Here is a 22,711-nt window from a genome sequence, read left to right on the forward strand (position 1 = left end):
TGTCTAATTCAATAGACTTTTATTTTTTTCTCCCCACACTCCATGTGTGTGCTTGTGTGTGTATGTGTGTGTGTCACATTTTCTTTATCCATTCATCTGCTGAAGGGCACCTGAGGAACCAGCCTCTACCTCAGAGCAAAGCCTGTCCAAGGAAGGGGGCATGACCCTTGTCTTTGGAAAGACCCACAGAGAACTCCTAGGCACAAATCCATCCTGCTGAGTTGTTTATCTGCAAATAACAGGAGAGATCTGCTGCACCAGGTGTCCCTGATTCAATCAGGCTAGGTGGGGACCCCTACCAACCACCAATCAGCATGAGACAGGGAAAATACCTGGGATGCCAGATGACCCTCCCAGTAGTTGATGGTGTTGGGAAACTGCCACAGTCTGGCTGGGCAAAATTCACGAGCCACTTATCAGCAGAAATGAACTTTATTTTTAGAATACACACTCTGCACCACACGAGCTCTTCAGGAATTCCCTCAGAGCCCAACTGCCACCACTGGTTTCCCCACAAGCCTCTCAACCCCCCCACTCCTCCTGCTCTTGAGGCCGATTGGTTGGGTCGTGTGGATGGAGCCAAAAGAGTTCCCCAATGAGCAGGTCCGTGGTCTGAAAGGGTGGGGAAACAGCCCAATGAGCATCACTGCAGAGGAGCCAAACAGCTAGCAGCTGGAAGTTTGTTGGGGCCATGGTGAGCCAATCAGATGGAAGTTTGCTGAGGCCCCTTCAGCTGTGGCTCTCAACATGTCCTCCTCTCTGTTTAAACAACAGGCATATGGCTTAGGTACCATGCCTGCCTTAGGTTGTCCAATACTACATACGGTCCTTACTCATAATTGGATGAGCTGACCTCAAGGCATCAGCCTCCTGTCTTAGGTTGGCCCATTGCAATTGGATTTACCTGTCATTGACTACTGGTCCAGCATACAGCCACACCTGTGGATAGGCCTTTGTACCAGCGGGGGGTGGGGTGGTTCTTTGCCTCATCTCTGTTGGCCCCCAAATTGTAGCTGAACGACCATCACAAGCAGAAGGGAGGAGGATACACCAAGCCAATTGACGGCTCCTTTTGGAAAAATTGTACCACCGATGACACCATCAGCAAAAATACCCCAACACTACCACAAGTCGCTGCACCAACAGATAGTTCACAATGCATACAAGTGATACATAGTCCAGGCAAGTTCTGCAAGCAGTTCAGTGATAGCTATTGCAGAAGCTGTAGATTGGTATTATCTTTGTCTTCACCAGCACTGGGATGAAGATAGGAATTCTGGCAATAATGGCTAAAGAAAAAATTATGGAACATTCCAGCAGGCACTAAAAGAAAACAATTTTCTGAACAATTTACATTATCCTGAACAGAATTATTAAATATAATGAAAAGGAAAGGTGAAAGTAAACAAACAGATCTGTTAACCTCCTTTTTTGTTCACATATTAAAACAATCCTCAACAGCTGTTTACCCAATTTAAATTAAACCATTTAAATCATGTGAATAAGAAAAAAACATATATGGATCCATTTTTTCATAAGCGCTCATCATATATGATATATGGACATACGTACATACAAACATACAACACAAAACACAAATGTGCACACATAATATAATACATACAACATATAACATAATAGTAAAGGCCTTATAAATTTTTACAGGTGAAATCTCCATTGCAATGTTTAAAAACTCTGTAGTCAAAAAATAGAACTGATCAGCAAAACATTAACCTAGGTCTGTATGAGCTCAAAAAACAAAATAGAACTTCATGATGTGGAAAAGGGCAATAATAAAATAGATATTGAAAAAAGCATCCTGGTTCTGTCGCAGTTGTAAGGGTAGCTAAACTGGAGTTCTGGATATCAGCTATTATGGATTTGAGCCAAATCATCTTATTTTTGGTCTGTAGAAATCGCTTTAGTTAATCTCTCTGGAATCCAAATCTGCTGCTGTTCTCCCTGTGAAAACACACAAACAGACCCCCGACTCCAGACAATTACTGGGTCAGGACCTTTCAATTGTCTGTTAGAATACCCTTCCAAAGTACCTTGGGCTTATGTACATTTTTGGACACATATGCCTTTCCATAGCACTAAGCCCTGATGAATCCAAATTTTAAAAGTTTAGAGTAAAAAGGGTTATTTTAAGTTTATCTTTGGGGAATATATACCCCTTCCCAATTCCCTCTTTTTGCTTTAATAAGTACATTTTAATAGTTTGATGAGCTCTTTCAACTATGCCTTGTCCCTGTGGATTGTATGGGATTCCTCTTATATGAGTAATGCCAAATGATGAGTAAAATTGTTTAAAAGAGGTAGAAGAATAACCAGAGGAATTATCTGTTTTTAACTGTTTTGGAATGCCCACAGTGGCAAAATTTTGTAAGCAATGAGCTATACTATCTTTAGTTTTTTCTCTGGCATGAAGGTAGCCTATCAAAAATCCAGAAGAAGTATCAACTGTAACATGCAAATATTTTAATTTTCCAAATTCTGGCAAGTGTGTGACGTCCATCTGCCAGATATGTAAGTATAAGTCCTCTAGGATTGACTCCAAGATTAACTTGTGGTAAACATGTCACACAATTTTGACATTGTTTTATTATTTGTCTAGCTTGTTCCTTACTTATTTTAAAATGACTTTTTAAAGTATGTGCATTGACATGGAAGGATTTGTGAAAATTTGTAGCTTCTTCTAGCATAGAAAAAAAATGTATGTTTTATCTTCTAAATCACTGCCCAAACTAAGGGCTCCAGGCAATCCTGTATGTGCCCTGATATGTCCTATAAAGAATGGATCTTTTCTGTCCCAGATTAGACTTTGTATAGTGGAAAGCAAAGAGAAAACAGTAGAGGAAGGGGAAATCCTACCAGCATCTTCAAGGGATAGTATAGCATTAACTATATACTGACTATCGGAAAATAAATTAAATACAGAATCTTTAAACATCACAAAAGCTTGTAATACTACATTAAGCTCTACCTTTTGAGCTGATTGTTTGGGTACTAAAAATGTAAAAGTTTGATCAGGTGTAACTACTGCTGCTGTACCATTATTTGACCCATCAGTGAATATATTTGGAGCATTCATGATAGGTGTTTTTCTTGTCATTTTTGGAAAAATTACAGGATGCAATGACCAACAAGACAACAAAGGATTAGATGGTAAGTGGTTATCAAATGAAACATTAGATTTGCATATGATTATTGCCCAAGTATTTAACTCATTAGCTAACTCATCAATTTGATCCACAGTATATGGAGTAATAATTTTATTGAAAGAAATTGCAAACACTCCCTTTGCTGCTTTTATTCCTTTGAGTATTAATTGTCCTACAGCCTCAGGATACCTAGTAAGAATAGTGTTAGGAGAATAAGATAAATGTATCCATAATAATGGACCTTCTTGCCAAAATACTCCTGTAGGAATATTTTTTGTTGGTAGTACAATAAATAATAAAGGCAAACTTATATCAATTCTATCCAAATGCATATTTTCCATATATGTTTCAATGATTTTTAATGCCTTTCTTGCTTCAGGCATTAACATTCAGGGTGAATTTGGATCTGATGGACCTTTTAGAATGTCAAATAAAGGTCCCAACTCTCCTGTTGGTATGCCTAGATAAGGCCTTATCCAATTTATGTCTCCTAATAACTTTTGAAAGTCGTTAAGTGATTTGAGTTGATCTACTCGTATTTTAATTTTTGGTGGACGGACCATGGTTGAGGATAATAGAACTAAATAATTAATTGGAAAATTTAATTGTACTTTATCTATTGCTATCTCTAGATTATAATTTTTTAATAAGTTTGTAAGTGTGGCATAACATTCTAGCAATGTGTTTTTATCTTTGTGTGCTAATAATACATCATCCATATAGTGAAATATTTGTAGTTCAGGATTTTGATTTCTAAGTGGCTAGATTACTTTGTTAACATAAATTTGACACATAGTTGGGCTGTTAGCCATCCCTTGAGGGAGTACTTTCCATTCATATCTCTGATCAGGACCTTCATGATTCAGTGCAGTGATAGTAAATGCAAAACGTGGACTATCCTCAGGATGAATTGGAATTGAAAAAAAAAAAACAACCTTTAATATCTATAACTAAAACATACCAGGTTTTTGGCAAAGCAGACAATTGGGGAATCCCCGATTGACCAGGTCCCATAATAATCATCTCATTATTAATGGCTCTTAAATCTTGCAATAATCTCCATTTACCAGATTTCTTTTTGATGACAAAAATGGGAGTTTTATGGGGAGATACAGAAGGTTGTATATGTCCCTCCACTAATTGTTGTTTGACCAGGTCATAGGCTGCTTGTATCTTTTTTTTAGTCAGGGGCCACTGAGGAACCCACACTGGTCTTTCTGATTTCCAAGTAATTTTTATTGTCTCAGTGGCCCTTTTTGAAAATCCAACCCATGTCTGTCTGTTCCTTGATCTATTTGTATTGGTGCTGCTATACTTTGTTCTTGTTCTCCTAATCTTTTTCCTTTCCTAAAACTTTGTCTAGCCATAATAGTGGATGCATTTGAATTGATGTCATTTGTTAATGTTAGTCCTAATTGATCTAGGACATCTCGTCCCCATAAATTTACGGGAAGATGATCCAATACATATGGCTGTATAGTTCCTTCACATCCTTCAGGATCCTTCCAATCTAATACCATTGCACTTCTATGGGGATTAGTCACCACTCCTAGGCCTCAAAGCATTTGAGTGGCTTGTTGTAATTGCTGATGTTTTGTCCATTCTTGATGAGAGATGATGCTAAGGTCTGCACCTATATCCAGTAGCCCATTAAATTCATGTCCTTGAATATTTAGTTTTAGCATGGGGTGAGAATCTAAATTTAAAGAAAGCATAGCCCAATCTACACCTATGAAACCTAATCCCCTGGAACCTCTTTCTACATTACAACTGGAAAATTTATCATGTAGGCTGGGTATTCTTAATAACTGTGCTATTCTATCTCCTGGTGATATACCCTTAGGAGAACTGGCTATAATTTTTATTTCACCTTCATAATCAGGATCAATTACCCCAGGACTTATCATAAGTCCTTTTAGAATAGAAGAACTGCGCCCCAATAATAAGCCTACTGTTCCTTTGGGAAGAGGTCCTTTTACCCCTGTGGGAATGATTTGAACTCCCATCTCTGGAGTTAGTACTGTTCTGGTGGAGACGCAGATGTCCAATCCTGTGATTCCTCTGGTTTGTCTAGTGAGGGATCTAATGGATAATGTGTCCTGGGCACTACCCTGATGGTGTTGCTGGGTTCCTCCAGTGCCCCGTATATTTGTGGTCATGGGACCCAGAGCATTGGGCCCACCTGTCCGTTTTTTGACAATGGAGTCTGATGCCTTTCTCCTTGATTTCGTGGATAGACACCTGGTCCTTGTTCATTTTTTTTAATAATGGAGTACCCTCTATGGTGGTTTGAGAATGGCATTCATTAGCCCAATATCTCCCTCTACAGCATCGTGGGCAAATACCCGATATTCTACTCCTTTGATACCTAGTTTTGTTAAACCCTCCTCCTATGGGGCAATTCCTTGTAAAATGTCCTGTTTGTTCACAATTGTAGCATGTTTTTGGCATGGCATCTAAAGCCTGTTGTACTGCAACTGCTAAGACTTGCCCTTATTCATTAATGTCTCTACATAATTAAATATATGTGTTTAAATCTTCATTTTTCCATTGTCTAATGACTTCTCTGCACCAACGATTTGCTTGCTCATAAGCCAGTTGATTTATTGATGGCATTGCTTGTTCTGTATTCCCCAAAACTCTGGTAGCTGTTTGAATAAGCCTATCTACAAATTCAGCATAAGGTTCATTAGCTCCTTGTATTACCTTAGATAATTGACCTTGTAAACCTCCATGTCCTTGTAAAGTCTTCCATGCTCTAACCACATCTACAGCAATTTGTAAGTATATGGCAGGATCATATGCAGTTTGTTGCTGCTGATCCTCATAAGGTTCCTTTCCTAACAACATACCTAGATTTCTCTGAGGATAACTGGCTACTGCATTTTGCCTAGCCGTCTCCTTGCAAAATTCCTCATTGGCAACCTTCCATAACAGGTAAAGTCCTCCATTTAGCACAGCTTTACACATACTAGTCCAATCTGCTGGCGACATGTTCAAGTTGGTAATGGATTCGACCATGCTTACAGTGAAGGGTGCTTGAGGACCATAGGTTGTTACAGCCTCTTTTAGCTGCTTTACTGTTTTGAAATCTAAAGCATGGTGAATTCGCTGCCCTCTTGCCTGCTCAAATACAGGGCATGCTAATATTTGAGGTCCTGTATCAAGATCCCATCTATCAACTATGGGGGTTGGTGGCCTCCCAGCATATGGAGGTGGCGCTGTTGGTTGGACACTTACGCCCTTTGGTGATAGAAAGGTGTTAGTAGCAGTCTCCTGTTGTAACTTTTCCCCTGATGGCTTTTTCTGCTCTAAACTTGCTTCCTCTGTCTGACTAGCTAGAGAGACCTTCTCTTTTACTTGAATTTTTTCCTCTGTCTGAATAACTTGAGAGACCTTCTCTTTTACTTGAATCAATATGTCTTCTCCTTCCTCTACCATTGTCTGAACTGAATTCTTTGGACTAAGCAAACAAGATACGAATGTCCACTATGGCAATGTGTCAACTGGAAGAGTTCCTGGGCTTTTCTTTTCTATTCTTTTTAAATCTTCACCATGATGGTTCCATTGTGATATATTTAACAACTCCTCCTTAAAAAGCCATGGGCTACATTTTTGTATTGTATCAACCTATGCCCTGACTGCTCTTGATTTTACTGGGATGCCTCCTTCCTCTAACAATTTACTTAACACTCTTTCAGTTTGTTTTTTACTAATTTCTGATCCCATATTTCTACTATAATACAACTCAACAAGAAAACGCCAAACAAAACCAAAACAGAATGAAACAAAAATGGAACAACAAAAAATCATTATATCACCCTTTGTATCCTCCTGAAATGTCCATCCATCCTTTCTCCCTATGTGTTCCTCAGACACAAATAGTTTTTCCTCAGATGTGAGTGGTTTTTCTTCCGTCTCACCCATCTCCAGGTTCAGGCAACTTAAAACAAAAGCGAAACAAAATGAAAGAAAAATCTTCAAATGGCTACCCATCCTCTCACCCCTGCCCTCAGGGGTGAGCAGTTTACCTTATCACTAACCCTCAGTCGTTCCCGTGTGGGCCACCAAATGCCACAGTCTGTCTAGGCACAATTCATGAGCCACTTATCAAGCAGAAACAAATTTTATTTTTAGAACACACACGTCACACGTGGGTCATGTGGGTGGAGCAAAAAGAGTCCACCAGTGAGCAGCTCCATAGTCTGAAAGGGCGGGGAAACAGCCCAATGAGCATCACTGCAGAGGAGCCAATCAGCTGGCAGCTGGAAGTTTGCTCGGGCCCCTTCAGCTGTGGCTCTCAACAGGAAATCATGTAGTTCAGCACATACTCCCCTCATGGCTTAAACCAATCAGTTCAAACGAATCCCCCTCTTGTAGCAACCAATCACCCCTACCCAACTTGTTCCTGCCAGTGAATGTGCTAATCATGTTTTAGAGTTGTTTTATGATTTTCCTGCAGTGTGTGATGATTTGCTAAGAGATGCTATGATGTATGTGAAGTCCCTGCCTTCCCCAAAGAGTGTATAAAACTGCTGCAAACCCTGGGCTTGGGGCCTCTCAGCATCACCAGTTGCTGTGTGCATGGAGGACCGAGATAGCTGGCAATAAACACCTCTTTGCTGCTTACATCAATCTTGGTCTCTCGTGGTCTTTGGGGGTTCCCAAACTTGAGCATAACACACCTAGGCTGATTGCATATTTGAGCTATTGTGAATTGAGCTGCTATAAACATTTTTGTGGCTGAGTCACTATAGTGTGCTGATTTTAAGTCTTTGGGTATAAATCAACGAGTGGGATAGCTGGGTCAAATGGTGGTTCCATTTCACGTTTTCTGAGGAATCTCCATACAGCTTTCCAGAGTGGTTATAACAATCTGCAGTCCCACCAGCAATGGATGAGTGAGCATTTTTCCCACATCCTCGCCAATATTTAATGTTACTTGTATTCCTGTGAATTGCCCTTCTGACTGGAGTGAGATGGAATGTCAGGGTAGTTTTAACTTGCATTTCTCTAATTCCAGGTATTTTCCCTCTCTCATTCTGATTGGTGGTTGTAGGGGGTTGCTATGGGTCCTCACCTAGCCTGACTGAATCAGGGACACCTGGTCCAGCATATCTCTCCTGTTATTTGTACATAAACAACTCAGCAGGGTGAGTATGAGCCTAGGAGTGCTCTGTGGGTCTTTCCAAGGACAAGGGTCACGCTCCTTCCTGGGTCAGGCTTTGCTCTGAGGTAGAGGATGGTTTGTCAGACTCAATGACATTTTGTAACAAAGGACTGATCTCTGTGACCTTCAACAGATGAATGGTTAAAGAAATTTTGGTATATATACAGAATGGAATACTACTCAACCTAAAAGAAGAACAAAATGATGGCATTTGCCGGAAAATGGAGAATATTACACTAAGGGAAATAAGCCAGTCCCAAGAACTCAAAGGCCTAGTGTTTTCCCAGATAATGCAGATCTAATTCACAAAAAGGGTGAGGTTCTTGGGAAGAATAGAGGAATTTTGGATTACACAGAGGGAAGTGAAAAAAGGGGAGGGGTTATGGAGGTAGGATTGAAAGTAAAATAAATCAGACGTCATTACCCTCTGTACCCTCTGACTTCATGAGCAGTGTAACTCTATATCACGTGCAACCAGAAGAATGAGGAGGTATAATCCACCCATGTAGAATGTGACAAAATGCATTCTGCTGTCATATGTAACTAATTAGAATCAATAAAAATCTTTTCAAAAGTTCATTGTACATTTTTGTATAAAACAGTATCAAGTACTTGGGAAATAATTCCCAAGTATTTAAATGAAATCATGAAGATTTGTTGAAGGTCATTTAGCAAGCAGAAACCAGTAAGATTATAATGTGAGTCTTGAATTAATCATCACTCATAGCAAATTAAATGTAGAAAACAATAAAACAGAAAGAAAATAATTCAGAATCCAAGTAGGAAATAGGAGTCACATCCTTACTGTGAACTTGCACTCTGGGAGTTCAGTTCATTCTCCAGCTTCAGCTGTCCATCAAAGCACTGCCTCTTCATTCCTCCTGTCCCTGCCCAGCCACAGGGTGCATTTGTGAATGGGCTGCAAACACTTCCTGTTTTCTGTGTTTCCTGCCCCAGGATTTCTGCTGAATGCTGTGACTAAACATTTAACCACTTGTTCCCAAATTCCACTTCAGATCTATTTCTGAAGAACATGTTTCTCCTCCCACATGAAGAATGATATAAACATTTAAATGGCTTAAGTATGTTTAATTAGCCCCACCCTCAAATCTCACTGCCTTGCTAACCCGTGTCCAATGAACAAGTCACGTTCTGGGTAAACCTCTTGACTCTTTTTCAAGCACATGTACCTCTTCCTTGCTCCTCTTCATCCTCACATTTTAGGAAACTCTGTGGAGACTTGCGACAGTCTCCCTTCGCCTGTGGGCTGAGGCCAATGATTTGCTTTTATTCATGAGGGTGTCTCTGGGACCTGGACCAAAGAGGCCTCATCAGTGACACAAAACATCCCTGGGCCCAGGTTGAGGAGTGAGGTTCAGCAAGATATTGAAATGTTGTCAAGACATGTCAAGGGGCGACATGGTGCACAGAGAGACAAACACATTCACCGAGATTGTCTCAGTATTACTCTGTCCCTACTTTTTAATTTTTAGAAAAAAAAATTAGGTGTAGTTGGACACAATAACTTTATTTATTAATTTTTATGTGGTCCTGAAGGACATCAACTTGCAAGTTCTGAGCAGCCTTCAAAAGGAATATGCTGCCCTTAGGGGGACCTTTATTTTTATATCTTTTTTTTTGCAGATATCTTTCCAGGTAGTTAATAAATAACCTCAAAGCCCAAAAATTATTTGATGTACATACTTTTCTTTTTTTTTTTAATTTTTAATTGTGGGTTGTTCAAAACATTACAAATTTCTTGACATATCATATTCCACACTTTGATTCAAGTGGTTTATGAACTCCCACCTTCACCCCATACACAGATTGCAGAATCACATCAGTTACATATCCATTGATTTACATATTGCCATACTAGTGTCTGTTGTGCTCCGATGCCTTTCCCATCCTCCACCCTCCCCCCTCCCCACCTCTCCCCTCTCCTCCCCTCCCCTCTCTCTACCCCCTCCACTGTATAACCCTGAGGGTCTCCTTCCATTACCATGCAATTTCCCTTCTCTCTCCCTTTCCCTCCCACCTCTCATCCCTGTTAAATGTTAATCTTCTTTTCCTGCTCTTCGTCCCTACTCTGATCTTAGTTACTCTCCTTATATCAAAGAAGACATTTGGCATTTGTTTTTTAGGGATTGGCTAGCTTCACTTAGCATAATCTGCTCTAATGCCATCCATTTCCCTGTAAATTCTATGATTTTGTCATTTTTTAATGCAGAGTAATACTCCATTGTGTATAAATGCCACATTTTTTTTATCCATTTGTCTATTGAAGGGCATCTAGGTTGGTTCCACAGTCTTGCTATTGTGAACTGTGCTGCTATGAACATCTATGTAGCAGTGTCCCTGTAGCATGCTCTTTTTAGGTCTTTAGGGAATAGACCAAGAATGGGAATAGCTGGGTCAAATGGTGGCTCCATTCCCAGCTTTCCAAGAAATCTCCATACTGCTTTCCAAATTGGCTGCACCAGATGTACATACTTTTCAAGAGTCACAATCTTTTCTGACATATTGATTACCTAAGATATTGAGAGACCCCAGCCCAATAACTTTAGGCCCAGTTACAAAATCATCAGGGCTTGCTTTTGCACCTGCACAGGCGTCAGATGTGTTTTTCAGATAATCAGTTAAGTGTAACCGATTAGGAAAGAACAGGATGGTTGGGAAAGAACCGGCACGGTTGAGCAAACGGAAACATACAGTGAAAAACAAGTGGTTTTTATGTGGTTTTTCCAGGAACATACAGTGAAAAACAACCTTGCCTTTTAGGTAACCTATATGCTAGGTTCAAAAAGACCAATAAGAAACCTGTTGCTTACCGCGCGCGAAACCTGCTCCTTTACCCTATAAAAGATCTGTGCCCCAAAGCCCGGTGTGCCAGTTCACCGAAGCTCCGGCTGAGGTCTTGCTGAGCACCCGCAGGCGCCTGTGTATCAATAAATCGCCTCTTGCTTTTGCAGCCAGTGTCTCGTGTGCTTTTCCTTGGACAGGGAGTCGGAGGGTCTTTCAATATATTGAGGACATGGTTTAAAATATTTTCCTGTAACCTTTGCCAATCATGAGTAAGCTTCTACATTTTGACCTTAATCATTAGGCACTCTGTTGTGGGGCAGGTCACTCAGAAAGCACACCAAGTCCCAGTTGTGTCCAAATTGACAGAATTTAGCTGGCCAGCCAAGGACAGCTCCCCACAGGACCCATAACTGTCTCTGCAAGGAACAGCCCCAAGCCTGAGCTCCATTTCCTGTCTATACTGACTGCCGGTTTAATTCTGCCTTCACCCCAGGCCCTGCCTGCTTACACAAAGGAGCAAGAGTCCAGCACCCTGGAGATTCCAAACACGGAGCCTGGTGGAGCTGAATTCGCACCAATTCTATGAGGGGGGTGGGGCTGTCCGAAGACCTCTGGAAGGAATTTTTAAAAAGGGGGTCCCATAGGCCGCCCTGGCTGCATGGGGCAGTCACCCTGCTCGGGCTCCATCCAGATTAAGCAGCTCCAGAAGCCCCAGCTTCACCTGGCGGTGGGGACCCGGAGAACCAGTTTTCAGGCGCCATTCCCCAGGAGTCGGGAGGTTAATCGGATGAAGTGAGCCGTGGGGGTCCAGGAGCGCGCCCAGCAGCCAGGTGGGCGGAGACGCCAGCGTGGGCGGGATCATGCCCAGGTCTGGGGTCAAGGTCCTGCCCCGGCGCCAGCACTCAGCCATGGGATCCACGCAGAAGAGTGCTCGCAGGCCCAGGGGACGTGCCTCGGCCACCGCCAGGTGCGCGGGACTCCTTGATGCAGAGCCACTCAGGCCTGGGGAGGGGACAAGCGCGAGACCCTGGGAACGAAGCGGAGGTGCCCGGAAATGGCGGGTCACCGAAACCCAGCCCCGGGCGCATTCTCTGCGCAGCCCGGAGAGCAGCGCTGGGGTGGGGCGCAGAGGGAGTGGGGGGCCGAGCAGGAGGAGGGGGTCCAGGCCGAGCAGGAGGGGGGCCCCGGGTGGAGCTGCGGACACTGCGCCTGCGACGCCCCACCCCAGGGCCTCGGAGACTCGCCTCCCCACGCTGAGACCCTCGGGCCTCCGAACCCCTCCAAGACCCGGTCCCTGCCCCCTCACAGCCTCTGTCCCCCCACACCAGGTCGACACAGATGCGCTGGAGTGTCCCCCCACTAAGACCCGCTCTGCCCCTCCCATTCGGATTCCCTCTGGGTCCTGGGGCGGGTGGAGCCCAGGACCCGCCAGTGACGCTCCTAGTAGCCCCTGGAGCGGTGGGGCTCCTGGCCCCCTGTTCAGACGCTCAGGGACTCTCTTCTCTGCCGGCTGCCCTGGTCTCTGGGGTTGCTGTGAATCCCCCATCTGTGGTTTAAAATCCTAGTGTCCCTGCTGGTCCGGTCCTCCCAGTGTCCTGCCTGCTCCTTAGCACAGCCTTGGCTCCGCGCACTGTGGGCCAAGGCGCCTGGCAAGCATCAGCCACCTCCTGACCCACCAAGGACCCCACACGGCAGGCCCCGGACTCTAACCCCAACTCTCTCCAAGTTGGGCCGCGCTTTACTGAGAGTTGAGCTCAAATAACCTTAACACAGAGGACCCATCTAGTTACAAAACAAACTCAAAGAGACCATGACTTGCACAACAAGAAAGGGTATTTCCAGGGTAACCCCCGTGTGTTGGTAGCGACAAAAAACAATCACCACAAATGCACTCAGTGATTGTTCCTTAATTTAGTGGTCAGAAATCTCCCAGGATTCAGTTCTCGGATGTCCAAAAATAAGTGAGAAAAAACAAAGTGAAAAACTTGTAAGTCAGGCATTTGTCATAGCACATTGTTACAACTGTTTTATTTGGTTATGATTTGCCCTGTTAATCCTTTGCTGTGCCTAGATTATAAATCATACGTTATGACAGGCATCTATATGTACTACACAAGTGTAGTCTATATAGGGTTAGGTACTAGTTGAACTTTCTACCACCTCTGAGAGTTTTGGAATGTGTCCCCGGAGGATAAAGAGGGGACCTCTGCTCTGTTTTCATGGGGTTGAAGTGGAGGGAACCTTCTTATTATGAGGGCTCAGGTTCTGATTGCTTGCTGAGAATCTCCAGTTTGGGTGCAGGGAGGAAATGGGCCTCTCAGTGTCATCTTGATTGTGTGGCCATTAGCAGTAGTCACTCCACCCTGGTTCGCTTTGGGCTGTTGGACCCCATGCAAAACCAGAAGCTTCCCACAGCTGGATAATTCTCTTGGGGCTCAGTTGGCATCATAGGAGTGTGGTTCAAGCCCTCCCCAGACCCCTGACATCTACATGTGCATGGTGTATACTTTGCATCCCAAATCCTGTACATTTATTTTCTGCCTTTTGTTTTCCTCTGCAGGGACTCCACGCTGCTTCTCCTCCTTGTATGTTGGCTTCTGCAGACCTGTGAGCCGAAATCACCGAACGCCTCCAAGCCAAACATCCTGCTGATCTTGGCAGATGATCTGGGCATCGGGGATGTTGGTTGCTATGGGAACCGTACACTGAGGTAGAGTGCGGTTTGGGTGGTGGGGTGGTGCTGTGTGTGTGCAGTTTAGGGGAATAATCCACTTAAAATCGACCAGGGCAAATGAAATTTCTTAGTGCTCCAGAACTCAGCACCACACATGATTCTTTTCCAAGAGTAAAAACAGGGTCTTAGCCCTCTCAAACAACTTGAGGCCGGGCTGAGTTTGTGAGGGTTTTCCTGGGGCTGCTGTATTAAATAACCAAAGACAAAGAGACTTAAAAGTAATCCAGGAACCACCCCCCCACCCCAGCCCTGGAGGGCAGAAGCTGGACCAGGGTCCCAGCCTGAGCTCCCTCCACAGCCTCCAGGGGGCTCCTCCTGCCTGTCCAGCTCCTGGGCTCCAGGTGGCCCTGGGCGGGTGGCCCCTCACTGCAGTCTCTGCCTCCGTCTCCACGGGGCTCCTCCTCTGTGTCTGTGTCCCCTCCTCTGTCTCTCGTGAGGACATGGCCATGGCATGAGGGCCACCTGACCCAGGAGGAGCCCATCTCAGACCCTTCACTAACGACCTCTGCAGAGACCCTGTTTCCATACAAGGTCCCACTCACAGGTTCTGGGGTCAAGGTGTGGACAGGACCCGCCTCTTACAATAGTGTCCAGCTCCCTCCACAGGCTCCAGGGAGCCTCCTCCTGCCTCTCCAGCTCCTGGGCTCCAGGTGGCCCTTGGCAGAACAATATGGTGACCCCTCAAAAGCTTAAGACTGAATCACACTATGACCCAGCAATGCCACCGCTGGGTTCAGACCCAAAGGATTTGAAAGCAGTGAGTCCAAAACATACTCACATATTCTGTGTTCACAGAAACCCTGATCCCCAGTATGACTGGAGACTAGGGCAAAAATCATGTCTTACTGGGGTGTGGGGGAGCCAGGGCCAAACTGGGGGCCAAAGAGAAATTCTGAAGGGGGTCTTTGGAGGCCAGAGGATCTTAGAGAGTGGGGTATTTTCTTATTTTGGCTAAACTGTATAGAGGATTACACACAGGCTTGTAAAATTGTAATCCGTTCTGAGCCCTTTATTCTCAGGGTTAGCAAATCACTAGAATTTTTCCCCAAATCCATCAGCATGCATCTTATGTATCCATCCATGAGCGAGCCATCCCTCCACCCACCCATCTGTCCATGTTTTCATCCAGGCATCATCCATTTGTCTATCTGCCTGTCCACCCATGGTGCATGGATAGATGGATGGATGGGTGGATGGTAGGATGGGTGGATGGATGGATGGGTGGGTGGATAGATGGTTGCCTGGAGAGATGGATGGATACATGGGTGGATTGATGGGTGGGTGGGTGGATGGATGGATGCATGGATGTGTGGATGGATGCATGGATGGATGGATGGATAGTTGGTTGCCTGGATGGATGGATGGGTGGATGGGTAAATGGATGAACGGATGGATGGATGGATGTTGGGTGTGTGTGTGGGTGGATGGAAGGATGGATGGATGCTCCCATCGGATAGACGGATAGATGGATGGATAGATGGATGCATGGATGGATGGATGGGTGGATGGGCAGATGGCTGGATGAGTGAATGGATGAATAGATAAATGGATGGATGGATGGATGGGTGGATGGTTGAATGGTGGATGAATGGGTGGGTGGGTGAGTGGATGGATGGATGGATGGATGGATGGGTAGATGGTTGAATGGTGGATGAATGGGTGGGTGGGTGAGTGGATGGATGGATGGATGGATGGGCAGATGGATGGTTGGCTGGATGGGTGGCTGGCTGGCTGGATGAATTGGAGGACTGACAGATTCTCATGCTAAGGCTGGGTTCTTTAGCCTTGGTCCTACTGGTACACTGGCCCAGATCACTCTCTGTGATGGGCCCATCCTGTTCATTGTAGGATGTTGAACAACATTTCTGGTCTCCACCTGCTGCTCACCAATAGCACCACATCCCAAAGTGGGACACCCCCAGTGTCTCTGTACTTTGCCAGTTGTCCTCAGGGGAACATAACTGTCCTTATGGGGGGCCACTAGGTGGTCAGCTTTGGGTGCATGAAGAACAAGGTCTGACCTTCTATAGCTTTTCTCCCACCAGATGCAGCCTCCTCCAAGGTAGAAGGGAAGAGACTAGCACCTGTCATCTGCCAGTCCATGGGGAAATTCCTTGAGCTCTAGGGGCTGGGTCACTGCCTTTGGGTTTCATATCTATAGTGAGATTCTCAATCAATTTTTGCACATCTGACTGCAAAAGCTCTTAGGTGAAGTGTTTCATCTTCTCTTTGAATTTTGCACCTGAGAAAGTGGTAGGACACTCAGGGTGCACCCTTTGTGAATGCTGATGGGATATTCAAAGCATACGAGCCCCCTGGGTTGCATAACCCCCCTCAAAAAAAAAAATAAGAAAAAGCCAAAAACTTTGCCTTTGTGTGTGACATCGGTCATCTCTTCCTTCAAACGTAATTTTGTTGGGATCCATATTCCTAAGAAGACCTGTGATGTAACCACAGAGTTATTGTGACAAGAAGTCCCCATAACCCACTCTAAGTGGAGAATGTCACCAAGCAGGTGTGCATTTCACACCCACAACCCACCCAAGGTCCTGGCTGAGCCCAGACTGCCTCCAGTGGGCTCAGAACCCACCTCATTCCTGGCTGGACAAAAGCTTCTCACGCAGCCTGTGTTTATAATCACTGTTCAACATCTGTCATTCATCACTCCCCGAAAGTGAAATCAGCAAGGTGTCTGTGTGCCAGCCCCCCCCCCAAGCCAAAGTCAAAATTCAAAATCTGGGGGCCCTTTGTTGCTTTGGCAACAGCTGAGGTGGGGGAGGGCTGTAGGAGGAACCGCCCAGGGTGAGCCTCATCTGTCCTTTGCGAACTCAGAGAACTGGGCGCACTAAGACAGGTGCCATGCCTCCCCGGGAAGTTCCATGCTGGCCTCTTCTGGAGCACAGTGTGTTCCTGTCCCTTTCCCAAGTGACATTCATCCTAGGACCTAGGACCATTCACAGATGACACAAACACAGTTCTTTCTGGGGGTATGTTCCAGGGAGCATAATACATCCAGGGTGCCCTGCAGAGTCTTCCCTAGGGTGGGCACAGGACAGGTCAATGGAGGTCATTGACCTGTCCTTAAATCACACTATCACAGCAGATTAAAACCCAGGTTCTCTGCTGGAGGCCCTCTGTCCTCCCTGCAGGGTACCCAGGGTAGGGGCAGAGTGTACCAGGGTTCCAGGGAACAGGAGGAGATGCCCACCCTGCAGCACACACAGGTTGACCCTGGGCCCAGTGTACCAAGACTCCACAGCAGGGGGAGATGCCAAACCTGCAGTGTACACCATGGTGACCCTGTGCAGAGAGGGGTCTGATGGGAGCCCATGAGGCTGAGAGGGAGTATGTTCCCTGGTGGCCACCAAGGCCATCATGAAAGAGGAACATGAGTGTGGAGAACTGAGGGGACTCTGAGCTCAGGCAGTGCAGGGAAGAAGGCAACAGTGAAGAGAAGATCCAGGCACAAATGGGTGGTCATGGCCCAGGAAGTTCATCAGACCCAGGAGTAAATGGGCATCCATGCAAGTGCCTCCTGCTCCACAGTCATTAATAGACCCCAGGACCAGCAGTGTCCAGGCCTCTTGGGCACAATGACCCCAGCAGAGCACAGCAAGAACACCCAGAAGTTCATACCAATATGCAGGATCCCCTGCACCACAGGGCAAGCACTGGCAAGCAAGACTCCTGGAAATTTATTGGCTGTAGTGTCAAGAAGGGTATTGTCTTCATGAAGGGTGACCACCTCCCGGTGCTGCACCCACTGTGGATTTTGTCTGGGTCATGACTGCTGGGAAAGGAAGCTCTAAAGTGTCTAGGAACCTTGAAACCAGTGCTCCTGAATCCCATCAGAGACCCTGCTGTTAATGTTAAAAGAAAAATTCCTGGGTACCATGTGAAATCTTTTGCCAATGGAGGCTCTATTAGTGACGTGGGGCAGATGAGGCTGGACACCTGAGGAAGATTCAGGGAGCTGACTTATTAGCGGCAGGGTTCAGAGGGGTATCACCTAAAATTTTCTGGACCTTGATGTTGGAATTTCATTATCTTTACACCCAGTGGGAGGGGGTGGAGGTTTATTTTATTTTATTTTTGTAGGAGTCTACATAAATTTTTTTTTTGGTTGTTCAAAGAAAGTGAATTTTTAGTCATTTTTGAGATTATTCGGAGATCTTCCAAGCTTTACCAAAAACAAAGTAACATCATCACATCTTCATTCTAACATATATTGATATCTTTGCAAAACCTTTTCCTGATATTTGTTTTAAAGAATATTATGGTGAGGATCTCTGGAGAAGTTTATTTAAGATTCTTAGGTGCAGAAGGGGGCACCAATACATTAGGACATCCGACTGGGTCCCTCCTTACCTAGTTTTGATCACATGCTGTGTATGAAGAAAAGCATCAGACGATGTTCCCAGGGCTACTGAGGTACCCTGAACACAGAGACAAGACCAGCCTGGGTTTTCTGGCATATTTCACCTAAGTATTAGTCATGGGGAGAAAATCTAAGGTGGATCTCAGTGGTTGAAATTCCCTGCTGTACAAGATGTTTAAGAAAGGGACCAGGTGAAAACATGGGAAAAACCTGCAGAGCTGCATCTACCAAAGTGGTCCTCAGTGGGGTCCACGCAGGGACCACGCACACAGCAGCAGCAAACTCACCACCTGAGCTAGAGGAGTCCTCAGTGCTAAAGCACCTGTCTAGCAGGCACAAGGCAAGATTGGGTCCCTGGCACCAGGGAAAGAAAAGAAACAGAAAGCCACTCAATTAATTAAGTACAGGGCAAAGTATATTTTGAGAAGATGCCTCTCCAAAGAATACATAAAAATTACAACTTTTATAATGCCCTTTAATGTGCCTACATACAACACAACACATGAGACTTAGAAGAAACACGGGTGACAGAGTGGTGGTCCCAGAGTCATCAACAGGACAATAAGGCACCAAGGAAAAGGAAGAGGCCAGTCACAGAGCACAAAAGGACACATCTCTATGGTCCTAGCTGCTAGGAGGCTGGGGCAGGGTGACCACATGTTTGAGGCCAGCGTCACCCCATCTCAAAAAGTAACAATAAAAGGGCTAGGGGGAAGCTCAGTGGTGGAGCACTCCTGGGTGAAATCTGAAGGAAAGAAGGGAGCAAAGGAGGAAAAAAGAGATATTTAGCCAATCTGCACAGAATGCTGGAGTGCACAGGCCTCAACCCACATACACAATGTGTAACCAAACTTTAGAAACAAACAAAAGAATAAATTGAGAAGTCATGAAGTAATAATCAATTTTTGAGAAAAAGCAGTGGGCAGCATCGTTGTGAGAAAAGTCAAAGAAATCAATAGTTGCATGACACAGTGAGGATGAAAGAACTGCACTAGTGAGGGCATGTAGAGAAAAGGATGACTTGATCCTGTTCTTGTCCTGCCCTCGCGGGGTCCAGGGGGTCCTGAAGGATGAGTGGTGTCGGCGAAAAGATGAGACAGGAGTCGTTCCGTTGGAGAAATCTCCAGAGAGAGAGAGCTAATGCAGCTTTCTCGGGTCATCTTTTATTGCAAATTTTCTCATCATTATAGATTCAGATACGCCATTGATTATACAATCTAAAACTTTTGCCAAGACATGACATTTCCTTAACCATGATTAGGGATACAAAAAATGTAACATTAATTTCCATTTTTCCAGGATATGACCTTTAGTTATTTAATTATTAAAAGTACAGAATCATTAATAAAATGCATCACTAATTTACATTTTTCAGATTTTCCCAAGATTTACTATTTTCTTATTGACTAATGCCAAACTACGAAACCAGATTCTAAGTCTCTGAACCTATCATTAACCTTTAAATTTAAAGTACACCTTTACTTTATTTCGAATCTAAAATTCTCATCTAAAAAAGTCCCCTTAAATCTTATACTTAAAATATCCTAAAGTTTATAAATCATTCTTAAAATATATCAGAAACCCATACAACAAAAAATTCAGAATTTCTAAACCCCAAAGTCTAAATAGGATAATATTTCTAACATTATTCTAAAAATATATCTTATAAGGCTACTTTAATTACTTCCTAAATTTATTCTCATAAACCTGGTTGAGCTGCTTTCTCAAAGAGTTTCTTTGTTTCTCAGTCAAGGTGCACTAGTTCTCATATCTTTATAATCGTTCTCAATAGAAAGTAAGTTCTAAACATCAGTGCACTTTCCGCCAATATTAACTATGTTCATCATAAATCCCTATGTAAAGTAAAAAAGGGTTTATAAAAAGAGAATATACCTTTATATGTTTTAACTTTCCTAAGTGTATAATATAACTTTCCTCAATCAAAAATGAGACTACATATGGTGGGCTTTGAAAAACAAGCATAATAATTAGGTTTTCTAAGAGCTTGGGTTCTAGTTGATATAATCGATGTGGTGCCTAAAATTCTCGTGACTTTTCAGAGGATGATTGTTGTCCAATATCACATTTGTCCTCAGTGTACTGAGATAGAAGAACAGCCTTCTACTTTGTCCTTGATATGCTGAGGGGTAGTAGAACAGCCTCCAAGGCATGAACTACCTGTTATGTTCTAGCCATCTGAAATTTAATTTGTTTAGCATTTAACATACTCATGCCTCCTGTCAGAAACATAAGCATGAAAATGAAAAGTCCCAATTATACAAAAAAGGGTCTCATGCTTTCTGTTTCCCACCAACCAGTGCGGCTTTGCCAGCATTCATCCTCACTGTGACCCTGTCAAGACAGTGAGTGGGAGATCGCCTTCACCATGGCTCTGTGATAGATGACCACCAGACTAAATCCCCAGTACTATTGATAGACAGACAGACAGACAGATAGATAGATAGATGACAGATAGATAGATATTCAAACATGTGAGCACTTTCTTCTCTTTGAAATGGACAAGAAATATTGATTTACCACATTCAAAGAATTTTTCTTCAGAAAACTTACTACATGTTAATGAGTGAAACCTTATTAACAGAAGACTTTGCCAGTTGTTTTCATGAGTCTGATTTCTCTGCACTATGGGTTGCTTCATGTAAGTGAAGCTGAGCAGATGTAACAAAGGCTTTTCCACATTGTTTACAACCATAGAGCTTCTCTCCGATATGTGTTCTTCCATGTGTTTGAAGTTCACTGGAACTAGCAAAGGCTTTGCCACACTGCTTACATGCATAAAGCTTCTCTCCAGTATGAATTTTTTTATGTAAGTGAAGGTCAGAGGAACGAGTGAAGGCTTTGCCACACTGCTTACATGCATAAGGCTTCTCTGTAATATGAAATGTTTTATGTGCATGAAGGCCAGAGAAATAAGTGAAGGCTTTTCCACACTGCTTACACTCATAGGGCTTCTCTCCAGTATGCATTCTTCCATGAATCTGAAGGGAAGTGGATCTAGCAAAGGCTTTTCCACACTGCTTACATTCATAGGGCTTCTCCCCAGTATGTGTTCTTCCATGAATCTGAAGGTAACTGGATGTAGAAAAGGCTTTGCCACACTGCTCACATTCATAGGGCTTTTCTCCAGTATGAGATTTTTCATGTTTGGGAAGGTAACTAGAACTAGCAAAGGCTTTTCCACAATACTTACATTCATAGGGCTTCTCCCCAGTATGTGTTCTTTCATGTCTGTGAAGGGTATTGGACCTAGCAAAGGCTTTGCCACACTGATCACATGCATAAGGCTTCTCTCCAGTATGAATTTTTTTATGTGAGTGAAGGCCAGAGAAATGACTGAAGGCTTTGCCACACTGCTTACACTCATAGGGCTTCTCTCCAGTATGTGTTCTTCCATGAATCTGAAGGTCAGTGGATCTAGCAAAGGGTTTGCCACACTGCTTACATTCATAGGGCTTTTCTCCAGTATGAGTTATTTCATGTGAGTGAAGGTGACTGGATGTAACAAAGGCTTTTCCACACTGCTTACACTTATAGGGCTTCTCTCCAGTATGAGTTCTTTCATGTATGCGAAGTTCACTGGATCTAGCAAAGGCTTTCCCACACTGCTTACATTCATAGGGCTTCTCTCCAGTATGGGTTCTCTGATGTATTCTAAGTAAACTGGGATAAGCAAAGTCTTTCCCACATACCTTACGTTTAAAATGTGCATTCCCCGTGTGTGTGATCCTGTGCCTTTGAAGACTTGTGTGTGAAATAAAGGTTTGACCACCTTGTTTACAGTGATAGAGTTTCTCTCCAGAATGAATTCTTTCATGTCTTCTAACTGAAGAGGAGAAATGAAAGGCTTTCCCACATACCTCACATTGAAAAGGTTTACCTCCACTGTGTGTTCTCATGTGTCTTTGAACACCTGTGGGAGAAGATGAGGCTTCACCACATTGTTGATATTCATAGGGTTGCCACCCAGTATGAGTATCTTCATGCCTTTGGATGTCACTGGAACAACTGGAGACTTTCCCACATACTGTACTTTCATAGGGTCCATCTCCAGTTTGTATTAACATTTGTGTGTGAACACTTTTGACAGAAACCAGGGATTGCCTGTGCTGTTTAAATTCACATGGCTTCTCTTCACATTCATCAGGCTTGTAGCATTTGTGTTCAGAGTGAGATGTGATGTGCCTATGAAGGAATGAAGCACATATGAAGTCCTTGGCACACATATAACAACCACATGGACTTACTCTATTAAAATTTTTCTTTGTCCATTTAAGAACTGGAATTTCATTGAAAGTTTCCCCACACTACCTTCTTGGCTGTTTAAGTTTACCACATGGCTTCTTTCAAGAATGACCAGAACATTATCAATGCTTGATTCATTCATGATTTTATACTTATTTATGGGTCCTAGGCTTACATTACTACCAACATCAGGTAAA

The 22,711-nt window shown here is 43.8% G+C and overlaps 2 protein-coding genes and 1 long non-coding RNA gene across 15 annotated transcripts in view; 1 reads left to right on the forward strand and 2 right to left on the reverse strand.

The window, feature by feature from the left end:
* LOC131424150 (igE-binding protein-like) lies at positions 1–12,963 on the reverse strand. 3 transcript variants are annotated; one of them, XM_058579064.1, is made up of 3 exons: positions 11,811–12,963; positions 9,140–9,221; positions 1–7,107 (listed from the first exon to the last, which is right to left on the reverse strand). In XM_058579064.1, the coding sequence occupies exons 1-2, from the start codon at positions 12,683–12,685 to the stop codon at positions 9,191–9,193; spliced, it is 906 nt and encodes a 301-aa protein (XP_058435047.1). In that variant the 5' UTR covers positions 12,686–12,963; the 3' UTR covers positions 1–7,107; positions 9,140–9,190. The 3 variants fall into 3 exon arrangements, with proteins under 3 accessions (XP_058435047.1, XP_058435046.1, XP_058435045.1); XM_058579063.1 differs by having other exon boundaries at positions 11,811–11,924; XM_058579062.1 differs by lacking the exon at positions 9,140–9,221.
* On the forward strand, positions 11,978–22,055 carry LOC131424151 (uncharacterized). The gene is made up of 2 exons (XR_009226705.1): positions 11,978–12,106; positions 13,700–22,055. It is a non-coding gene; the product is annotated as an uncharacterized LOC131424151 (long non-coding RNA).
* The window catches only part of LOC124092090 (zinc finger protein 14-like), a 19,883-nt gene continuing 16,534 nt past the window's right edge, over positions 19,363–22,711 (reverse strand). For all 11 annotated transcript variants that reach the window (XM_046443401.2, XM_046443400.2, XM_046443404.2 and 8 more), the window contains one exon: positions 19,363–22,454. In XM_046443401.2, coding sequence (XP_046299357.2) covers positions 20,873–22,454 — 1,582 coding nt within the window. In that variant the 3' untranslated portion in view covers positions 19,363–20,872. The remainder of the gene's footprint in view (positions 22,455–22,711) is intronic.

Source organism: Marmota monax, unplaced genomic scaffold (assembly GCF_021218885.2).
Source record: "Marmota monax isolate L192 unplaced genomic scaffold, Marmota_monax_Labrador192_F-V1.1 WCK01_AAM20220418_F8-fsc00168, whole genome shotgun sequence".
In the NCBI taxonomy this organism is placed as follows: domain Eukaryota; kingdom Metazoa; phylum Chordata; class Mammalia; order Rodentia; family Sciuridae; genus Marmota; species Marmota monax.

Bases quoted from the DNA above. Each gene is read 5' to 3' on its own strand.
- LOC131424150 (XM_058579062.1), bottom strand. From the start codon at position 12,685: ATGGGGGATTCACAGCAACCCCAGAGACCAGGGCAGCCGGCAGAGAAG. The intron at 7,108-11,810 runs GTGACTGCCCCA...TTTTGTTTTAAG, and splicing joins CTGGATGGAGCCCGAGCAGG to TTGCCTGAACCTGGAGATGG.